This window comes from Ochotona princeps, chromosome 8 (genome assembly GCF_030435755.1).
Source record: "Ochotona princeps isolate mOchPri1 chromosome 8, mOchPri1.hap1, whole genome shotgun sequence".
In the NCBI taxonomy this organism is placed as follows: domain Eukaryota; kingdom Metazoa; phylum Chordata; class Mammalia; order Lagomorpha; family Ochotonidae; genus Ochotona; species Ochotona princeps.
In genome coordinates, this window is record NC_080839.1 from 45,948,212 (window position 1) to 45,966,824 (window position 18,613).

An 18,613-nucleotide genomic window follows, 5' to 3' on the forward strand; every position below is an offset into this window, starting at 1 on the left:
AGATGATCCCCCCACACTTCAACTGGACTGGGAGCCTGCCCTCACAGCGGGGCTGGTGTTCAAAAGCCATTGAGCCCTAAGTCACCTAGCTCAGACCTATACCTAGAGCAGGTAATCGCCCCTCTTGATGCTGCCCCCTTAGAGTTAGTTGCATAGGCAAGAAAATCTAACCCCAATGTCAGGAGCATGTCCAAGGCCACAACATAGCTCCATGTTCTTTGTAACAAGCAGCAACTCCCGTTCCCCATCCCTGGCTCTTCCCTCCTCTTGTCCTCCGGTGAGTTGAGCGCCACCCAGCTCTCCAACCCCAGCTGTGCTGTGCGAAAAGGCACAGAAGAACAAAAGACCAGTGAGACAACACCATGGCTTTTGAACAGGTATGTAGGCGCTCTTGTTTAATAGCAGGTAAAAGAAGAAATGTACAAGAGGAATAGACATGCTCTTCCCATGGAGGAACTGTCCCCTACTCAAGCGGCCCGCCCGCATCAGCAGCTTTCCTAGTGAGCTGCAGGGAAAAACGTTCCCTTTCAAAATGGGCTTCACTAAACTTTCCCGATCCATGTACGACTATGTGTATAAAAATTAAAAGGCCGCTTCCAACACATTAGTGAAAAGTAATTGTGAATGCAGGCACCAAAAACCAAAATGTGTGTGTGTGTGTGTGTGTGTGTGTGTGTTGCAATGGAAGGAGTCTTAAGCGCTGGAAGAAGGGAGCATAAGGGTATGGCCTCCTGCAGGCCTGGAGCTTGAGGCCTGAGGGGGAAGGTCACGGTCAACACCAAGCTTGCAGGATAAAGGGTCACCTGTCACTGTGCAATGAAGCTGAGACCACAAGCCTTGGTACGCAATGAAAACACAGCACGCATACCCTGGAAAACGGACACTCCTTTTGTCAACAGGGCTTCTCAGCTGGTTCTAATTTCCAGGCCCCACTTCTCCCACCTGCAATAGCTTCACATACAGCCTGGTTCTCCCATCATCATTACAGTTCTGCAGACATGTAGGGTCACAGTTCCACTAGCCTGTCCCTCCAGAACGTGGACTTGGCTTCTCCAAGATCTTGACCAAAAGTTCACAGTGACCAGAGGGCAGATGGGGCATACGAGTCTGCATTTGCCCTTTTGCCGAGGCCCTCCAAGGCATGTTAATATCTGTAGGCACATGTGGCCAGAGCTGAGGAGCAGGGGGGCTGTCAGGCACACATGTTTTGCACAGGTCCTCTCCAGGGATGGTCCAACTCTACATCTACAGACAGAGTGAAAATCAGATCAAATAATCATCCCACTTCACCACTTTAAGCAGCTGTGATGTTGCTGCTCCTGGTTTTGCCCTTCCGGGACCCACTCAGAGTCCATCTCCATGTCCAACTCGGGAGTGCTGCATTGCCTTTTGTTAAGGAGGAGTGGAGACAGGCTGAGAGGGGAGCGGAGACACATCCAGGGCCAGCCATGTGAGATGTGAGCTGGCACAAGCTTTCCCTTTAGGGGCATCCCATGCTGCAGGGGCAAAGTCACTCCTCAGGCTCCACCCTCTTCGCCTTTTTCTCGGCTTGCAATCAGACCAGTAACGGTGATCCCTTCAAAGTGAAAGCACTGCTACCTGTTCCAGTTGCTCTCCATTGCACTTCAGACTCCCAGAACTCCTCGAAGCAGGGATCCTGCTGCAAACTGAGTATGAGGAATGAGGAATGAGGGTGTCCAGGCCCATCTCTAGGACCAGATCTTCACGTTCCCATCCTCTGGCTCGTTCTGCTCAGCAAGCCCAGTACTTGTAGATGCTGTCCTGGGTTTCCTTTCTATGGGCTCCTACTCTCCCTCAGTTTGTCAAGTTCTGGGAAACAGTGTTATCCTTTACCTTCATCCATAAAACCCTGGTCAAATGCCAGAACTTCTGGGGGAGCCTCCGCAAGTGCCTGCTCTCTCCATCTTGGAGGAAGGATCCACCAACGTGTGCACGACCTCTTGCCCAGGGTTTCTAAACTGTGAGATGATGTGGTGAGGGTGAGGAGTGAGCAATGAAAAAGGAAATACGGCTCTCTCTAGAAGCAACTCAGTAGCTGAGAAAAGCTGAGAAAGCTGTGCGGTGAGTCTCTCCTCCAGACAATCCAACCTAGAAATGCCTGTGTGACTTATTTGTCATTGTTTGTTGATGCACAATTATACTCTTGCCAACAGCCATTGGTACCATCGTTCTGGAGTGTCATAAAGTGCAGGTTCTGCTGATTGGCCTCAATGCAAAATTCTTACTTATATTAAGTCTTAGAACAATGTTTGGAACAATGGACACAGCTCCTAAGCTAAGCTGGTTCAGGCCCCAGTTTCTAGGGGACGTATTTAAAGGCAATCTTTCTCAGGATAGGCCAAAAGATAGCCAGGAGGGGCTCAAAAGAGGACAAAAGCCTTGGGCTTGAGCAAGACGAGCTTCCTATGTAACATAACTAGGCAGGGGTCAGCTGCATTAGAGGCAAAAAGCCAAGAGCCATGGTTTGGCCTGTTACTTCATGGTGACAGTGGCTCTGGCTCTAGAAGTATCTAGTCTGACCATAGCTGTCACCACAGTGCATTGCTGATGACAGATTTTTGAAAGACAGTGACCAGAAAACTGGATTTAAAGCACAGAGGAACAATCTCAAGTAATCCTCAGGTTTCATCTGAAGATAAAGGAGGAGTATTTGCAGGCCCCTGAGAGCTGACCCTGCTCAGTGGCACTTCTCTCAGTGGCTGCAGGAGGTCAAGTCTGGGGCTCTCAGTGCACACATGCAGGTCCCACTGCTGAGCTCTGCCCTGGGCCCTGCACTCTGGCTGTGAAAGACAGGGATGAGATGAATGGGAAAGGAGACTGGGGCTCTGATTCCATTCAAATTGGCTTTCAAGATATAGGAAAACTCCCAGGGCTGAGGCCCAGCATTCCAGTAACCATGAAACTCACCCCTGATGCTGGCCCATTCAACTTCACCCAGAAGAATAACAGCCTTGAGACAGATCTACTAAAACTGCCCTCCCCGGGTGGTAGTGGATCCTCTGGCCTAGTGGAGTGAAGCTGTGTTCTGGCTACAAGCTGTGCTCGCTCCCTGGCCCAGGGAAGTCAGCAGACTTGGGAGATGAACCTCTAGCACGGTGTGCTGGCCTTCAGTGTGTGACACAGTAATCTGTGAGGCCCGTTGTGGAGTCAGGCAGCAGCAGCTTTATCTGTGTGGTACACGGGGTGCCCACAGGTGAACAGGACACACTTTCCTCTCCTTGGCTTACTGACTTTACCTCTCAGTGCCAAGCACCCAGTTTGCATAGTTCCTGAGCCCAGATCTAAGCATTACGGGTAACAGGCAGTTCAGCACCCAGGGATTAATGACCCTGCCCCATCTCCAGAATAATAATACAGAGAGCACAGTAATAATTTCCCCTGAGTCCCAGTCTAGCACATGTCTCACGTACTTGCTTATTCTTGTGCCTCTTACTATAGGGAAAGGTTATGTGAATACTGTACAGGAGTTAATAAAAAAATACATATGCTCTCTTTGAGGAAGAATGCACAAATGCAGGTCAGCCAGGCTGAAGCCCAGACTGTGGGGCTGCAGCAAGCGGCCCGGGCAGGCTCCAGGCCGGCCTTCACGAGTGGTGGCTGCTAATGAGTCCTCGGAGCTGCTTGGCCACGGTGTCGATCAGTTTCTGCTTGTCACGCTCATTTTTTCGAAACTGTGCAAACATGTTGTTCTTGCGACTGGTATCCTTCATCCTAAATAGGGAAAGAAAAGGCAAAGTGTTGGAGAAGGCAGCGTAGGAGAAGGTGCAGGAGGGAGGATGGCAACGATGTGTTTTAACCACTACCCAGATAGAACCTGGGGTATTGTGCTAACGGGTTCCTGTGGACCTACTGCTCAGGAAGCAGCTGTCCTTCTGAGTCCCAGGCTCTGCCCAGCCTCTGTCACCCTTGGGAAGTAGTCCCAAGCCAATTTGGAAGGGCCGACTCCTCAACACGTAGACTCCTAGGCCACGACTGGAGTCTGAGAGAATTCAGACTCCCTGGGGGAGGGGCAGGCTGCCTTCACCACCCTGGGAGCTGGGCCAGCACCAAGGCAGGAGAGAAGAAGGTAAGAAAGGGACCTGGCCCCAGGACATAAATTACCCTATACACTCCCCAGGGGCCTCCGGCCAATCCTGGATCTTTGTTTATTCCTGCAGGAGGCCCTTTGCTGAGGGCTAGATTAGAGACCAGCAAGTCAAAAGGCCAGCTATCCCACAAGGGCACTTAAATATAGTACACTTGAGAAGAAAATACATATCCCCCAAGGGCACCCTCTGGGGTGAGGCTGACAGTGACAGTTACAAGGGAACAGGGACATTCCTTCCTGCTCTAAGCCCAGGGACCTTCAGCTGGGTTTACCCAACAGGCAAATTCAGAACATGGAATGTTCTGAGGTACAGCAACCCACACGTGGGGCAAGGAGCAGTGAGGGCTTGACAAGGAAGAAAGCCCCGGGGTAGTCTCAGCCCTGAGGGCTACTGCATCTGGCCGCTTTCACACAAGGGAGTTGTGTGTGTGTGTGTGTGTGTGTGTGTGTGTACCTGGCCTGGTGTTCGAGTATCAGGGAGGATTTCCTTCCCTCTGTGGAGGATCACTCTAAAGCCACAATCCAAAACAGACAAAAAGGAAAAGAAACGAATGAAAATGAATTCTTCCTATATTCACAGGATAGGAGTTTAACAGCCTTATGTAACCACTGACTGCGTGACTGTCCGAAGCAGCCCACACACGCGGCAGAACGGGAAAGAGAGGGCAGTCTCAGAGCCCTAGATGTTTGGGCTTCCTGGCTGTGAACGCCTGGCGATGGGAATAGGCTGGTTTACATCCAGGGACACTCTAAAACCAGAAGAGTGTCTCTCCCATCTCCCATTCCATTTTATAGGCCAGGGATCCTGATCTACCCCAGCTTTGGCCTCCTCTCAGGGACACAGGGGGGACTCATCTTTCTTCCCCAAATGTCTTCAGAAGGTCTTTGGGTCTCTCCATGTTCCCCGCAAGGGCCTGGTTAAAAAGGACACATCGTCAAGCTCTTGTGGTACAGCTGGTTGTGGGGAAGCAGGATTGGATCAGGTAAAGGGATTGGTTCCTATGAGGCTGGAAGATGTGGACTTTAGGGAGCTAGGGCTGTGAGGGGACTTTGCCTGACTGTGCTTGGAAGGCAGCTTTTAAACCCTAGGTGATTGCTAGAACTAAGCAGCAAGTTTTGTAACCCGAGAGGCCTCTAGAGTAGCAGAGAGGCTGATTATCTTAGCCTATTTTTGATCCACAGGAATTGGTGGAGCCCATTCCTCCTGGATCCAGAGTCTCACGGACAGAGCAGTGAAGGGCTGCTGAGAGTTACTGATCCAGAGTAACTTTGGATATATACACAGTACACACAACCATTGAAGCAACAATTCAGAGGTCATCCTTTCATCCCATTTCAGCTGGGTTCTGAGAACTCTGGGATCAGACTTTGATTTAACTGAAGAACCCTTCCCGGGAGGCACAGGTTCCAGTTCTTAAAGCTATGGAGTCTTACCACCAGGACCTAGAGGGACCTGCTGAGGAGCCCCCTTCTGTCAGGACTGCATTTCAGGCCCTGGACTTGCATGACTTCCTGAGTGCAGTAGGAAAGTGAGGAGTCACCTTTCACCTGACACCAACGGGGGAAAAATCCCTGCTGCCACTCCCAGCCCCAAAGGAACTGGTCAGCCAAGGGTCCCCCTGAGGATCCAGGCTAGAGGAGGCGGCCAGCCAGTTGGCCCAGGCTGGTTTAGTAGATTAGTATTGTCAGGGTGGGGACAACTCACAGGGTAGGCATTTAGTATAGTCATTAGTGTCAATGAGGAAACCAGCAGGACTTGCCTCAAAATGAAGGAAAGAGCCCAAGTGAATATATACTTACTCTCTAGATATCCTAGGGAGGAAGGTCATTGGGAGAGAGAACCATGGGAAACAAAGTTAAAATGGTTACATCAATCCCTGACATGGTCAGGAGAAAACTGTTGAGTGTTCTGTCTCTCAGTTCTAAACACATGCCCCTGCAACAGACTGTTACCTGCCCTCCGCGTCTTCCCTTTCTCTTGTCATATTCCACAGAAGGAAACATACAACCTGGCTTATCCTTTGCCCGGCTTCTCTGACCTCTCATGCTCTAGGACCTGAGTCATATGTGATTCCTCATCTTATACACAGACTTTCTACTGTGCCTGAATACACAGCATCCCTGACCTGCTGTTCTGACTGCAGGAATAAGCTGCCATTTTGAATAGGTCTGGGTCTCTGGCCTGCCAGCTCTCAACTAGGTTAGCAATTGCCAGGCTGCAGTCTATGGCAGACCCCAGCTTCTGAGTGACATGTGGTTAGTCCTGCAATGTTCTGGAGCTGCCCAACTCAAAGGCAGCACCTCTGCTGTGGAGGGGCCAACTGCTCTGCAGTAGGGCAGACTTGGCTGGCTAGTGATGGTGAGGCTCAGACACCTTCTTGGGGCAGTTACCCCAGGGAAGTTTAGGCTGGCAGGGGTGGGAGTTGGAGGTAGCTGAAAATTGCACTAATTCCTGGGGTTTGTCTGCTGGGAATAAGAGAATCCATCTATTCCATGGGGCTTCTCTATCCATCATCACAGCTCAGATGACTGGGGTCACACTCACTGGTCATCAGACTTGTTGGAGCCCCAAACTAGGCCATCTTTCTTTCTTCTCTAGTCATACATGGCTAAAAACACTTTACCCCATTACACTATAGGCAATATCAAAGTCCAGTTCTGTCTGATAGCTGCTTGTTGGGCTCAGGAATTCAGCCATAAGAGAAAGACTGGCCTGCCAAGGCAAATGGCTGAGACCACTGTTAGCAACTAAGGCAAGGATGTCATTCATGGGAAGATTATCTTTCATACTAACCCTTTCAGCCCTCATTCTTACCGCCCCCACCCCACTGTAACACAGACCACTGGACTAAGTACTCACTTCTCAAGCAGTGTTAGAGCGGTCACTGGGTTTACCCGGAGGTATTTGCAGTTGGGTTGACCATAGTCTGCAAGATAGGTTGACCAATCCCACTGGATGAACAGATCCAGAAGCTGTAAAACATCCAAACCCCACACAGGGATTAATCAGACAGACAGGAGGCGTACCAGGATCCCAGAAACCCCATCATCCTTCACAACCAGCTAACTGATTGGAAAAACAGAAATAAAAATTAAAAAAGCAGTGAAAGAATGGCTACAGATTATATTGCAGCTAAGAATATAAATCGATCAGTATTAGGAGTCATATCTGCCATAAGTATAGCAACAGCGCTGATTCTGGCAGGGGCCAAGCCTGCAAAGGAACAAATGCTGGACTGAATCAGAGCACAAGACTATTGTAATAATCACAATAAGTACTCATCAAATGCCTTTCATGTGCCAACCACCATTCTAGAAGTTAACTAGTCAACAGTGAATAAAGGTGGACATAGTCCACAGTCACACATATAACTGGATGAACTTTGAGGTTAAAAGGTCAGAGTTCATGTACAGTTTCATGGCTTACTGTATTGACTTTGTCCCAGTTACTAAGTTAACACAGACATGCAGACACATGCCTAGATATAATTAGGATACAAAGGCACAGAGAAAGGTTTAGAAAAGGCATAATGAATCTTGTAGCATTTATACATGGCAATACACATTGCAACTATGTGGACACAGTGTGAAGAGATGGAACCTAAGCCCATGTTAAGTCAGGACTGAGAAAAAGATTCAGTTCTTAATTGAGGATATAGTTTACAATAGAGAGTATGAGTGTTACAGAGACTGGATGCACTGAGCAAGGCTGAGTTCTGGAGATTTTGACATGGAGAAACCAAATTATGTTTGGTCAGGGTCTCCCCATCCAGCCAATTTTAGTTTCAGGCATCATTCTTGCAAATATTTCAAAACTATACTGAGTAAACCACCTCACATAAAAAGAGGGTTAATAAACCCTCCCTTTTCCTCTAGAAGCTTTTAGGGGAGGCACAGTCCCAGCCTCATATCTCAACATGGAAGGAGAGCCCTCTTATTCCTGTAATTCCTAACTCAACACATATCCCTGCTTCTCCCTTCCCAAGAGATACTAGATGCGGAGACAAGAAGAGAACCACCTCTCTGTAGAACACCTTCCTCCCCTGTCTGTCTTCACTATACAGCTGGGAAAACAGGCAGTGTGGACCTCACCCCACTTGGCCAAGCCTCCAGTTCCATCCATTCTCTTAGAATCTAACGGTAAGGGGCCTGCTGTGATAGCCTAGTGGCTAAATCCCTGCCTTGCACGTGCCAAGATCCCATATGGGTGTCAGTTTGTGTCCTGACTGTTCCACTTCCCATCCAGCTCCCTGCTTGTGGCCTGGAAAAGTAACAAAGGATGGCTCAAAGTCTTGGGACCCTGCATCTGTATAGGAGGCCCAGAAGCTTCTAGCTCCTGGCTTTGGATTGGTTCAGCTCCGGCCGTTGTGACCATTTGGGGAGTGAATAAGTGGATGGAAGAGCTTTCTGTCTGTCCTTTTTCCTGTAAATTTGCCTTTACAATAACAATAAATCTTTATGTTTTTAAAGAACCCAATTGTAGGTAACTCTGTAAGCTGGAGAGAAGTAAGCAAAAGTCCCAAACCTAAAGCTGAGAAAGGTTTCTACACCTCAGCCAAGAAAAGGATGTTCAAGATGACAGGAGGAGGAAAGCGATTATTGGAAAGGCTGGTTGGTCTGGGCCAGCAAGCTCCAAGGGGCTGTCTCAGGCCTCATTTAGCTCATTGTCCATTTTAGTTGGTGAGTGAGATAGTGTCCATCATTTCTTCTACCAATTCAAAGTCCAGAGAATTCTCCTTTTCCTTTAAAATTTATTTTAGGTAGAGTTATGTAGGAGAAGGGAGGCAGGGAGAGAGATCTTCCAGCCACTGGTTCATTCTTCAGAGAGTTACAGTGGCGAGTGCTGAGTCAGGTGGAATGACAAGTTACCTAATTTATTTTATTCTAGGAAGCTGTACAACTTTCCACAATTGTACAACAATTCTGGGTCTGCATTACTTTCTATAGTCTTTCAGGGTGGCCTAAAGCCAGATCTCATGGCCTCCTCTGAGAGAGAGAGAGGGACATGGGGTGGAGGGGAACTTAACTAAGCTTAACTGCAGGGAAGTTTTATTGGATTCCACAGAACAGTGTGAGAATAAGGGACCAAGAAAACCCAGCAGGCCAATTTATCAGTATGATACTTTGATTTTCAGACTGATTTTCCAGACTGGGTCAGTTCTCCTGGTCTGATTCTCCACACACAAAAAACTTGTTAAATCTTCATAGATGCTCTCCCAAGGTCATCACTGGTCATGACTGATAATGCTTTATCTTTTAACCTTTCATTTGGAAGTAATTTCAGACCTACCAAAAAGTTGCAAGAATAAGCGCAGTATAAAGGACACACACAGTATTCTTTGTATCAGAACTATCCATAGCTCATAAGCTCCATCATGTGTATGTATTCCATTGTCCCTCCCTCTCTCATTCAGACACATGCTATTTCTTTTCTGAGCTACCTGAGAGTAAACTCATATTTCATAGCTCTTCATCCCCAAACACTTCAGTGTTTCTAAGAATCATGGATATGATTTTGAATAATGACATTACAAATTTCAATTGCAGTTTGATATTGTTATATATATTCCAATTTTATAAATCAACCCACGTGATGCTCTTTGCAGCCTGTTTGTTATTGTGTCCCTATCCGATGCAGTTTAGGATTAGGTATTGCATTTGGTTGTCTTGTCTATTTAACCTCCTTTACCATGAATTTTATCCACAGCCTTTCTTTTTCTTACATGACATTGACATTATTGAACATCTCAGATGGTCTGCCTTCTCCCTCCCAAATTTGGTTTTCTCTTTTTTTTTTTGCTTGCTTTCTATAAATAAATATTTCATTTATTTATTTGAAAGGTACAGTTACAGAGAGTAAGAGAAGGAGAGACTAAGAAAAAGATCTTTCATCTACTGGTTCACTTCCCAAAGGGTCACAAAAGCTGGGGGTCTGCCAGCTCAAAGCCAGGAGCATGGTTTTCTGGGTATTCCACAGGGGTGTAGGAGCCCAAGAACATGGGCATCTTCTTCTGCTTTTCCAGGTGCATTAGTAAGGTGCTCAATTGGAAGTGGAGCAGCTGGGACTAAAACCTGTGACTATATGGGGATGCCAGCACTACAGGCAGCAGCTTAATCCACTGAGCACAGCAACTCCTGTCTGAAGCTTTCTTATATGGTTTAAGACATGCATGCATTCCTAAAAAAAAATACTATGCTATCTGATCTAGAGACACACAATATTTATTTATCCCTCACTGGTGAAATCAATTTTGAATACTTGGTTGGGTTTTCTGATTTTCCTGTGGTTTAGCTACTATATCTTCCTTTGTAACCATTAAGCCACTGGGGAGCAAATATATTGTTCTTGATTAAATCCCTCCCTCTTATGTTTCACATCCACATATATTTTCACATTTGAAAAATATTTATTTATTTATTTGAAAGGAATAGTGTGAGAGGGAGACAGAAAAATCTCCTACCAATCTAGTTTACTTCTGAAATGGCCACAAGCCAGAAGTCTGGAACATCATCTGGGTTCCCCATGTGGATGATGGGGGTCCAAGTACTTGGCCTATCTTGCACTGGGTTCTCAGCACCATTAGCAAGGAGCTGGATAGACACAGGGCAGCCAGGAATCAAACCAGCACTCCAATACGGGATACTGGAGTTGCAGCTGGTAGCTTAACCAATGGGGATGCTTGTTTCATCCTACTTTTCTTAGGATGGTTGCCAACTGATAACATTTTACCATCATCCCTTCCTCTAGTTATCAGTTATTATACAGTCTACTGTAGGTAAATACTCTTCCTGTTTCTGCAATTAATATATCCGTCAATTTGTTATTGTCATGGATTCATGGGTTCCCATTTGTCAGTGGCTTATACTTATCACTAGGCTTACTGTTTTGGCACTTGAGTTGTTCCACTCAGAAGTGAGAACCCCTTCAGGCTGGAACTGTGTCATTGTAACCTATCACCATCAATTTTTTGAGCACTACCTACTTTCTGGTATAATAAGATATGGGGAACTTGACTTGTAGCTACTCTGCCCCAACTCTTCAGATGTTTCTTTCACTAGGAAAGTTCCTGGAGATGAAGATTTGAGGGTGATGTGTGCTCACTGCTGCTGGAGCGTCTACATTGACGGCTACCAGGAAGAAGTCTTTAGTGGGCTGAGCCCTTTTGGCAGATGGAGCTGGGAATAACTTTCGAATGATATGCACATGCATATTTCAGACATCACGAGTCCACACCAGTACCCACAATTCTAATTCATACTCACAGGGTTCTTTTTTGCCTTCCCCAGTGAGAACCTTGGCTCTCAACGTTATAATCAAATTCCTGAACCCTATAATACATTTAAAATGGTTTCAAAATTGTCTGTGTATATCACTAAAACACAAAAGGCAAGGTTACTAAAAAAAGAGTTAAAGATTTGTTTGTAATTCTCCCTCTCAACCAGACTGTTTAGAAATACTGTGTTGACAAGTCACTTGGATTCGTTATTTTTTCCACTTCAGTGTAGTTATGTAGTTATTCAGCTAAATGCAATTGGTTTCTGCCCCCTGCCCCTGACATTTGCCCTTAGTCCTAGGTTCTTTTCTCTCATCTTCGTTAATTTAATTTTTGATTATATAGGACATTAATATGGTTGTAAAAGTTAAAACTGTACAAAAAAGATTAACCTGAGGAGAATCAAGATGGCGGAATAGGGTAAGGACATGTTCAAACGGACGGAGAAACATTTAATCAGGATGAAGCTGACAGGACACATTCCAGGAAATAGGAGAGGACAGAACAACAGTAGAGGGGTACCTGGAGACTGACAGACACAGAAAAGCAACAAAAACAATGGTGTGGTGTTGCAGCGGCTGATAATCCCGCGAATTCAGCTAATGGTGATCTGAACTCCACCAGCAGCCAGAACTCCAATAGCAACCAGGTGGGAAGGGACTTTCACTGGGAACTTAGGAGGTGAACCCAGACAAAAAACTGTCCATCCTGCTGGTCTGTTTCATTTGACCAGGAGCAGAGACAGAGCAGTCACAACTAAGTTAGCCCCCTAGAGCCAAATTGGGCACCATTTTGCCTAAGGTGGCAAAGGCAAGGGAGAAGACTGAGCATGTGCTGAGCTGGGAGTGAACTCATTTCTGACTCAGTGAACTGCACCAATGGAATATTCTACAGGTTCCACCCAAGACAGGACTGGGTAGCCCTCAGACCTAACGGACAGCAGATCAAGAACTTTAGTAGAGGCACGTCAGGCACCATTTTGTACACTGCGGCAATAGCTTTAGGACTGCAGAGGACAACAGTGAACTGCGCATGTGCTGAGCTCACTAGAATTCACTGAGTTCAGTGAATTGCACTGGTCCCACAGGAAAATAATACCAACTATGGCATCATACAGGTAAAAATAGGTCCGTGTGGCACCCAGACCTAACGTCCAACAAGTTCAGGCAAGATTAGCACCATCAACAATCCAGCTATATAGGCAACCTGGTGTCTCCCTAATCCTGGCATCTGCTCCAACCGGAAGTGGAAAAAAGGTTGTACAGACAACGGTGCAACCTCAGCACAGTGTCACAGGAGGTGGAGAGTGGTGCAACCATAGTGGAAATCTAACACAAGAACCCAGCCCTGGAACTCGCTGGAGGGAGTGGCACAATTGGCTGCAAGTAAAGAGCCGTGTACCAAAATCGAACTGTAGACCTGTGGGTGGCACAGCTTAGAAAACTGCCCCAAGGAGAAGAATATGACAACCTGAAGTACAATGATCAAGAGCAAAAGAAGACACAAAGGCAAAATGAATCTTACTGAAGACTCCCCTGCAAAGGAGCAAAACCCTATGCCAACCTCAGAGTTTACTGAGGAAGACATTGAGAAAATGGGGGATACAGCATTCAGAAAACTCATTATAAAGCTTCTTATCAACAATGAGAAGCACATACAAGAGTTCAAAGAATTTAAGGAGCATTTTACACAAGCAATAGCAGCAACAAAGCACATCAAGGCTGATATATCAGAAATTAAGAACACAGCTGAGCAAATTAAAAATACAGTGGAAAGTCTCCAAAATAGAATGAAGGAGGCAGAAGAAAGAATCTCAAAATTAGAAGATATTTCCTGTCACCAGGGGGAAGCAAACAAAAAGCTGGAAGCAGAGCTGGATCAGGTCAAAAAAAGTATTCAAGAATTGAAAGACACTATCAAAAGACCAAATATAAGAGTTATGGGTGTCCCAGAAGGTGCAGAAAGAGAAACTGGGTTTATAAAGGTATTTAATGAAGTAATAAGAGAAAATTTCCCTAATCTAGAGAAAGAATTGGGAAACAAGATCCAGGAGGGGCACAGAACTCCCAACAGGCTTGACCAAAAGCAATCATCACCATGACACATGATCATCAAGCTCTCTTCAATCGAACATAAGGAAAAGATCCTTAAATGTGCGCATGAAAAAAATCAACTGACATATAAAGAAATACCAATTAAACTCACAGGAGACCTCTCACAGGAAACTCTACAGGCCAGAAGAGAATGGAATGACATATTCCAGATTCTAAAAGAAAAAAATTGTTGGTCCAGGATAACGTAACCAGCAAAGCTTTCTTTTGTCTTTGAAAATGAAATAAAATTCTTTCACAGTAAAGAAAAGTTACAAGAATTTGCCTCTTCCAAACCTGCCCTACACATGATACTTCAAGATGGTCTCTTGACAGAGAAGAGGAATAGCACCCACCAAAACCAAAGGTAAATGTGAAGCACATCCCAGTAAAATGACAACAGAAGACTAAATCAATGAACAAGCCATTCCTAAAATGACAGGACCAAATTACCACCCATTCATATTAACCCTGAAAGTAATCGGCTTAAGCTCAAACGTCACAGATTAGTAGACTGGATTTAAAAACAAAACCCATCTATTTGTTGTCTAGAAGAGACATATTTCACCAACAAAAATCAGCGGAAACTATATGTCATGGATTTTGATTTATTTTTGTTAGTTTCACCTCTTTAAAACACTTTCTTCTGATTAAATTCTTCACTGACTCATAGATCATACAGTAGCATCATTTTCTTCAAGAAGGTTCTTGATTTTTTTCATTTTTTCAGCGACATTTGACTTCATAGTGTGGTTAATTTCTTTTTCCTTCCTTTTGTTGACATTGTTTGTGGTTTTTCATTTAAGGGGATGTATAATAGCTGTGTAATGGAGACTGTCATATCTGGTCATGTTATTCAACTTTATGGCATTGTAAATTTCTATTTTTATTCCTATTGTTGATTTTGTACTGTGACTTTTCATTTAAGGGGAAGTACACTAACTGTGAAATGGAGACTAACATATCCAGATGTGAGGTTACAATGTAGTATGCATCTCTATTTCCAGACAAAGATGGACTTAAATGAAACTGTTTACTATATCTTGACAATAGGATGCTGGACTCTCTGCCATTGTCCATGCCTGCAATGATGAACATATGACTTTTTTTTATTATTATTATTAATTACGTTGCATTATGTGACACAGTTACATAGGCTCTGGGATTCCCCCAACCCCTCCCCGTGCCAACTTGTTGCAGTATTACAGTTCAAATTAAGTCAAGATTCTTTCATTGCAAACATATACCAAGCATAGAGTCCAGCATCTTATTGTCCAGATAAGTGCAACAGTTTCTTGGGGAGACCATCTCTGGTCTGAAGGTAGCTGGCAGAATATCACCCCGATCAATTAGAAGGCCCAGCACAACATCAACAACAATTTACAACATGATGGAATTAATTGACGCGGTATTGAGTAATCAATACGTTAAAACAATGCAAGTTCTTAACCACATCCTATGACTACTTCATTGACACTTCAATTTTTGTTTGTACATAGAACCGGCTGCTATACACCTTAAAGTGGCTATAGGGCACAAACATATGACTTTGTATGAAAAACTATACTTGAGTAATGATATAGGGGAACTCGGGGGGTTGGGGGAGGGGATAAGGGAAATCTCAGGAGGCTATGGAACTGTATCATAAAATAACAATAAAATACTTTTTAAAAAGAAAAAAAGATTAACCTGAGAAGTGTCACTCCTTTGTTATATTTCTTTTGCCCAAATTCCTCTTATGTTTTATGTGTAACCAACCACCATTGATTTCTCTTTCCTGTGTTTCTATTTGTAAAGATAAAACATATGTAAGTGTGTTTTCTCCTGTTTGTTTTACAGAGTGTAGTACAGTGTATCTGTACTCCAAATCATCTTAGTTTTTGAAATGATCTGTAAGAGTGGATGCAGAAGAAAGGTACAGAGTTGGCAGACTGTACAAAGATCACTATTTCCTCAACTTCATTATTTGCGCATCCCCTTTACAAATTTTACCACACTTTCATGTTATGTGTATTAAATTAATATTTTTTTTATATTGACTCCTGTTTTGGTTGTAAGACAATTTAGAAAAGTTTATATCAGTTTAGTGAATGGAAAACCACTATTACTTGTTATAAAACAGAAGATAACTCAAGCACTAGTACCACAACAAAAATTTTTCCTTGTTGTCAACATTACAATGGAATAGCCTCTTTGCAACATGATTTGGTGTCGGTGCATCTGGGTACTGCAGAAACCTGTTTTGTGGCTTTCTGCAGCTTCTATATTCCATTCAACCCATGTTTTAGGATTAGTTTGTGACTTCAACTGAGAATTGAGGGATGTCTGTGTGCATGGGATAGAATTAAGTGATTTATGTGAACAAAAATAATTTAGAATAGAAGTTCTAGTCACGTATCAGCCTTATGAGAGGAAACAGGTGCACACATGGGTCCTCTGTTCCTGGGCTATACAGGAAGCTCTATAGCCAAGGGTCTGGCTTGGTCAGTGAGCCTGAGCAGGTCATACAACTTGCTAGCACAGTCCCAAGTATAGTTCATCAAAGGAAAACTAACTGGTCTATATCCTCGTTTTCCCCATTCCTAGTAGTTAGTTTCCCTTGAACTTGACTTTTGATGAGGTCTTACTGCTATTATTTTTGGTGCTGCATGTGATGACTTCTGACAGAATTTATACAATCATATTATATGTCTGTAATATGTTCCTCTTATTTGTATTTGTTAAGTTTCATTAAATTGAACCTGGATTTCTTTTTTGTAAGATTTATTTTTATTGGAAACTTAGATACACGGAAAGGAGGAGAGACAGAGGAAGATCTTCCGCCCATTGATTCACTTCCCAAGTGGCTACAACAGCCAGAGCTGTGCCGATCCAAAATCAGGAGTCCAGAGCCTCTTCTGGGTCTTCTACACAGGTGCAGGGTCCCAAGGCTTTGGGTCGTCCTCGACTGCCTTCCCAGGTCACAAACAGAGAGCTAGATGGGAAGCGGGGTCTCCGGGATTAGATGCCCATATGGGATCCTGGCGCTTGCAAGGCAAGGACTTTAGCTGCTAGGCTACCGTGCAGGGCCCAGGTTTTACGTTTACAAAAATGTTGAAATAGCAAGTCTAAATTGTGGTGCACACAGTCTTAGTGGACTTGAAATATGTTCTGGTTATCAGATAATGGTTTAAAGATGATGGCAATCATCTCAGAAATACTGAACATACCTAACATGCTTGTGCCTTTGGATTTCAATATAAAGTTCTGCCTGCCTTTTATTAATATCAGTAGTAGATTTTACTTTCCTAAACATTTTTCTTCATTTTGAAATAATTTAAACTTACAAAAAAGCTGCAACAAGATTTTACATGGTTTCTCTATACACTCTGCTCAGCTTTTTAAATGTTCACATCTTATATCACCATGATACTTATGCCGGACCAGGAAATTACCACTGTACATCACTATTAACTAAACTGAAACTTAATCCCAGTTTTACCAGATCTTCCACCAATGTCTTGCTTCTGGTCTCAGGATTCAACCACTGCTTCACACTGCGGTGGTCCTCATGCATCTGCAGTCTCTTTCAACCAGTTACAGTTCTTGGGTTTTATCTTTCAAGACCTTGACATTTATAAAGAATTTATTGGGGGTCATTTATCTAGTATATTATCCCTCAGTTTGTCTCATGATTCAATTGGAGCAAGAGTTCTCAAACAGGGAGATTCTTTGTCCCTTGGGGGAACATTTAGCAATATTTGCAAGGTGATGATGGTACTATTGATATCTGATGGGTAGAGAACAGCAATTTTGTAAAACAGCTTATCATGCTAAGGAAAGCCTCCAAGATAAAGAACTAGCCAGTCCAAATTACCAAAAGGGCCAAAGCTAAGAGTTCCTGGCCTGAGGCTCTGCAATTTTTCCTTTTATTGTAAAAATACAAAAAAAGTAATTATGAATTATGTCAGGGGGTGAGTAGATGTCTATTACTGGTGAGTATTAATCCTTATTGATTACTTAAGGTAGTGGGTAATGGTAGTTATTTTTCTCCTTGTAAGTAATACCTTTCTTGGTGGAGATATTGAGACTGCAAATATCCTGTTTCCCATCAAATCTTCCGCCATTTTTAGTGTCTGCTGTGGACCCTGCCTACAACATAGTTACTCATGGAAATCTTCTGTTTCCCTCACTCCTCTGTATTTATTAATTCAAATTCTTCTATAAGAGAACAAATGTTCCTACTCTTCCATACATTTATTTACCTAGTTATTTATATCAGTATAACTTTGCACATATTTATTTTATTTTATGGGTTATAATCCAATGCAATCATTATTCCAGCTGGTCCAGATTTGGTCTTTAAGAACTCCTTAAGATGGGCTCTCCTTTGCATTTCTGACCCGGCCATATACCTTATTAATACTTCCTTACTTTGTGGCATTATAAAATGCTTCAAGCTCATCTTGTATCTTTCCTTGCCCCAAGCTCAATCATTTCTTCAAGGAATCCTGATTCCTTTTATTGAGGAATGGTATTTAGATACCAAGTTTTGAGTCCTTTACATGCTAATTTCTCCTAAGGCTTTAATGTAGCTAAGCCCTCTAGCATGTACATACTAACGTGTACACACATCTCTATTTAGTCCTATATATATATATATATAGTTTGAAATCATGGTATTTCATTGGTAGACTGGCATAATAGGAAAGTGTTGACAGTTATGGGACAGAACACACTGATAAATGCCACAGATAATCTTGTCAAAGCAAACTCAATCATTAATGATGCTTTGATCTGAAACAATTATTTGTTGATGGTATGATCAGAAATAGAAATTAAAGTACTATAACAGCTGATATGACACTTCATAAACTTCACATGTTACTTATAACCATAAATTGTGTTATTATTTTGTTATTAAAAACAAATATGTACAAGGAGGAATGCGTACCACAAGGGAGGACGTTTTGAATAAAGTTATGCTAAGCAAGTTACTACATAAAATATTCTTTCTGGTCTCTGTATGACTCTCATTGACATGATTTTTTGCTAGAACTTTGGCAAACTTCCAAAGCTGCTTCTGCCATATTTATTACATCAGAACATACTTGGGGTTTGCATTGTGGTGTAATGGCTAAAGCCTCTACCAGCAATACCAA

The 18,613-nt window shown here is 43.6% G+C and overlaps 1 protein-coding gene across 3 annotated transcripts in view; it reads right to left on the reverse strand.

The window, feature by feature from the left end:
• Positions 1-2,127: 2,127 nt before the first annotated feature.
• The window catches only part of EXOC6B (exocyst complex component 6B), a 584,809-nt gene continuing 568,323 nt past the window's right edge, over positions 2,128-18,613 (reverse strand). For all 3 annotated transcript variants that reach the window (XM_058667964.1, XM_058667965.1, XM_004582805.4), the window contains exons 21-22: positions 6,969-7,081; positions 2,128-3,732 (exon numbers count right to left, since the gene is read on the reverse strand). In XM_058667964.1, coding sequence (XP_058523947.1) covers positions 3,606-3,732; positions 6,969-7,081 — 240 coding nt within the window. In that variant the 3' untranslated portion in view covers positions 2,128-3,605. The remainder of the gene's footprint in view (positions 3,733-6,968; positions 7,082-18,613) is intronic.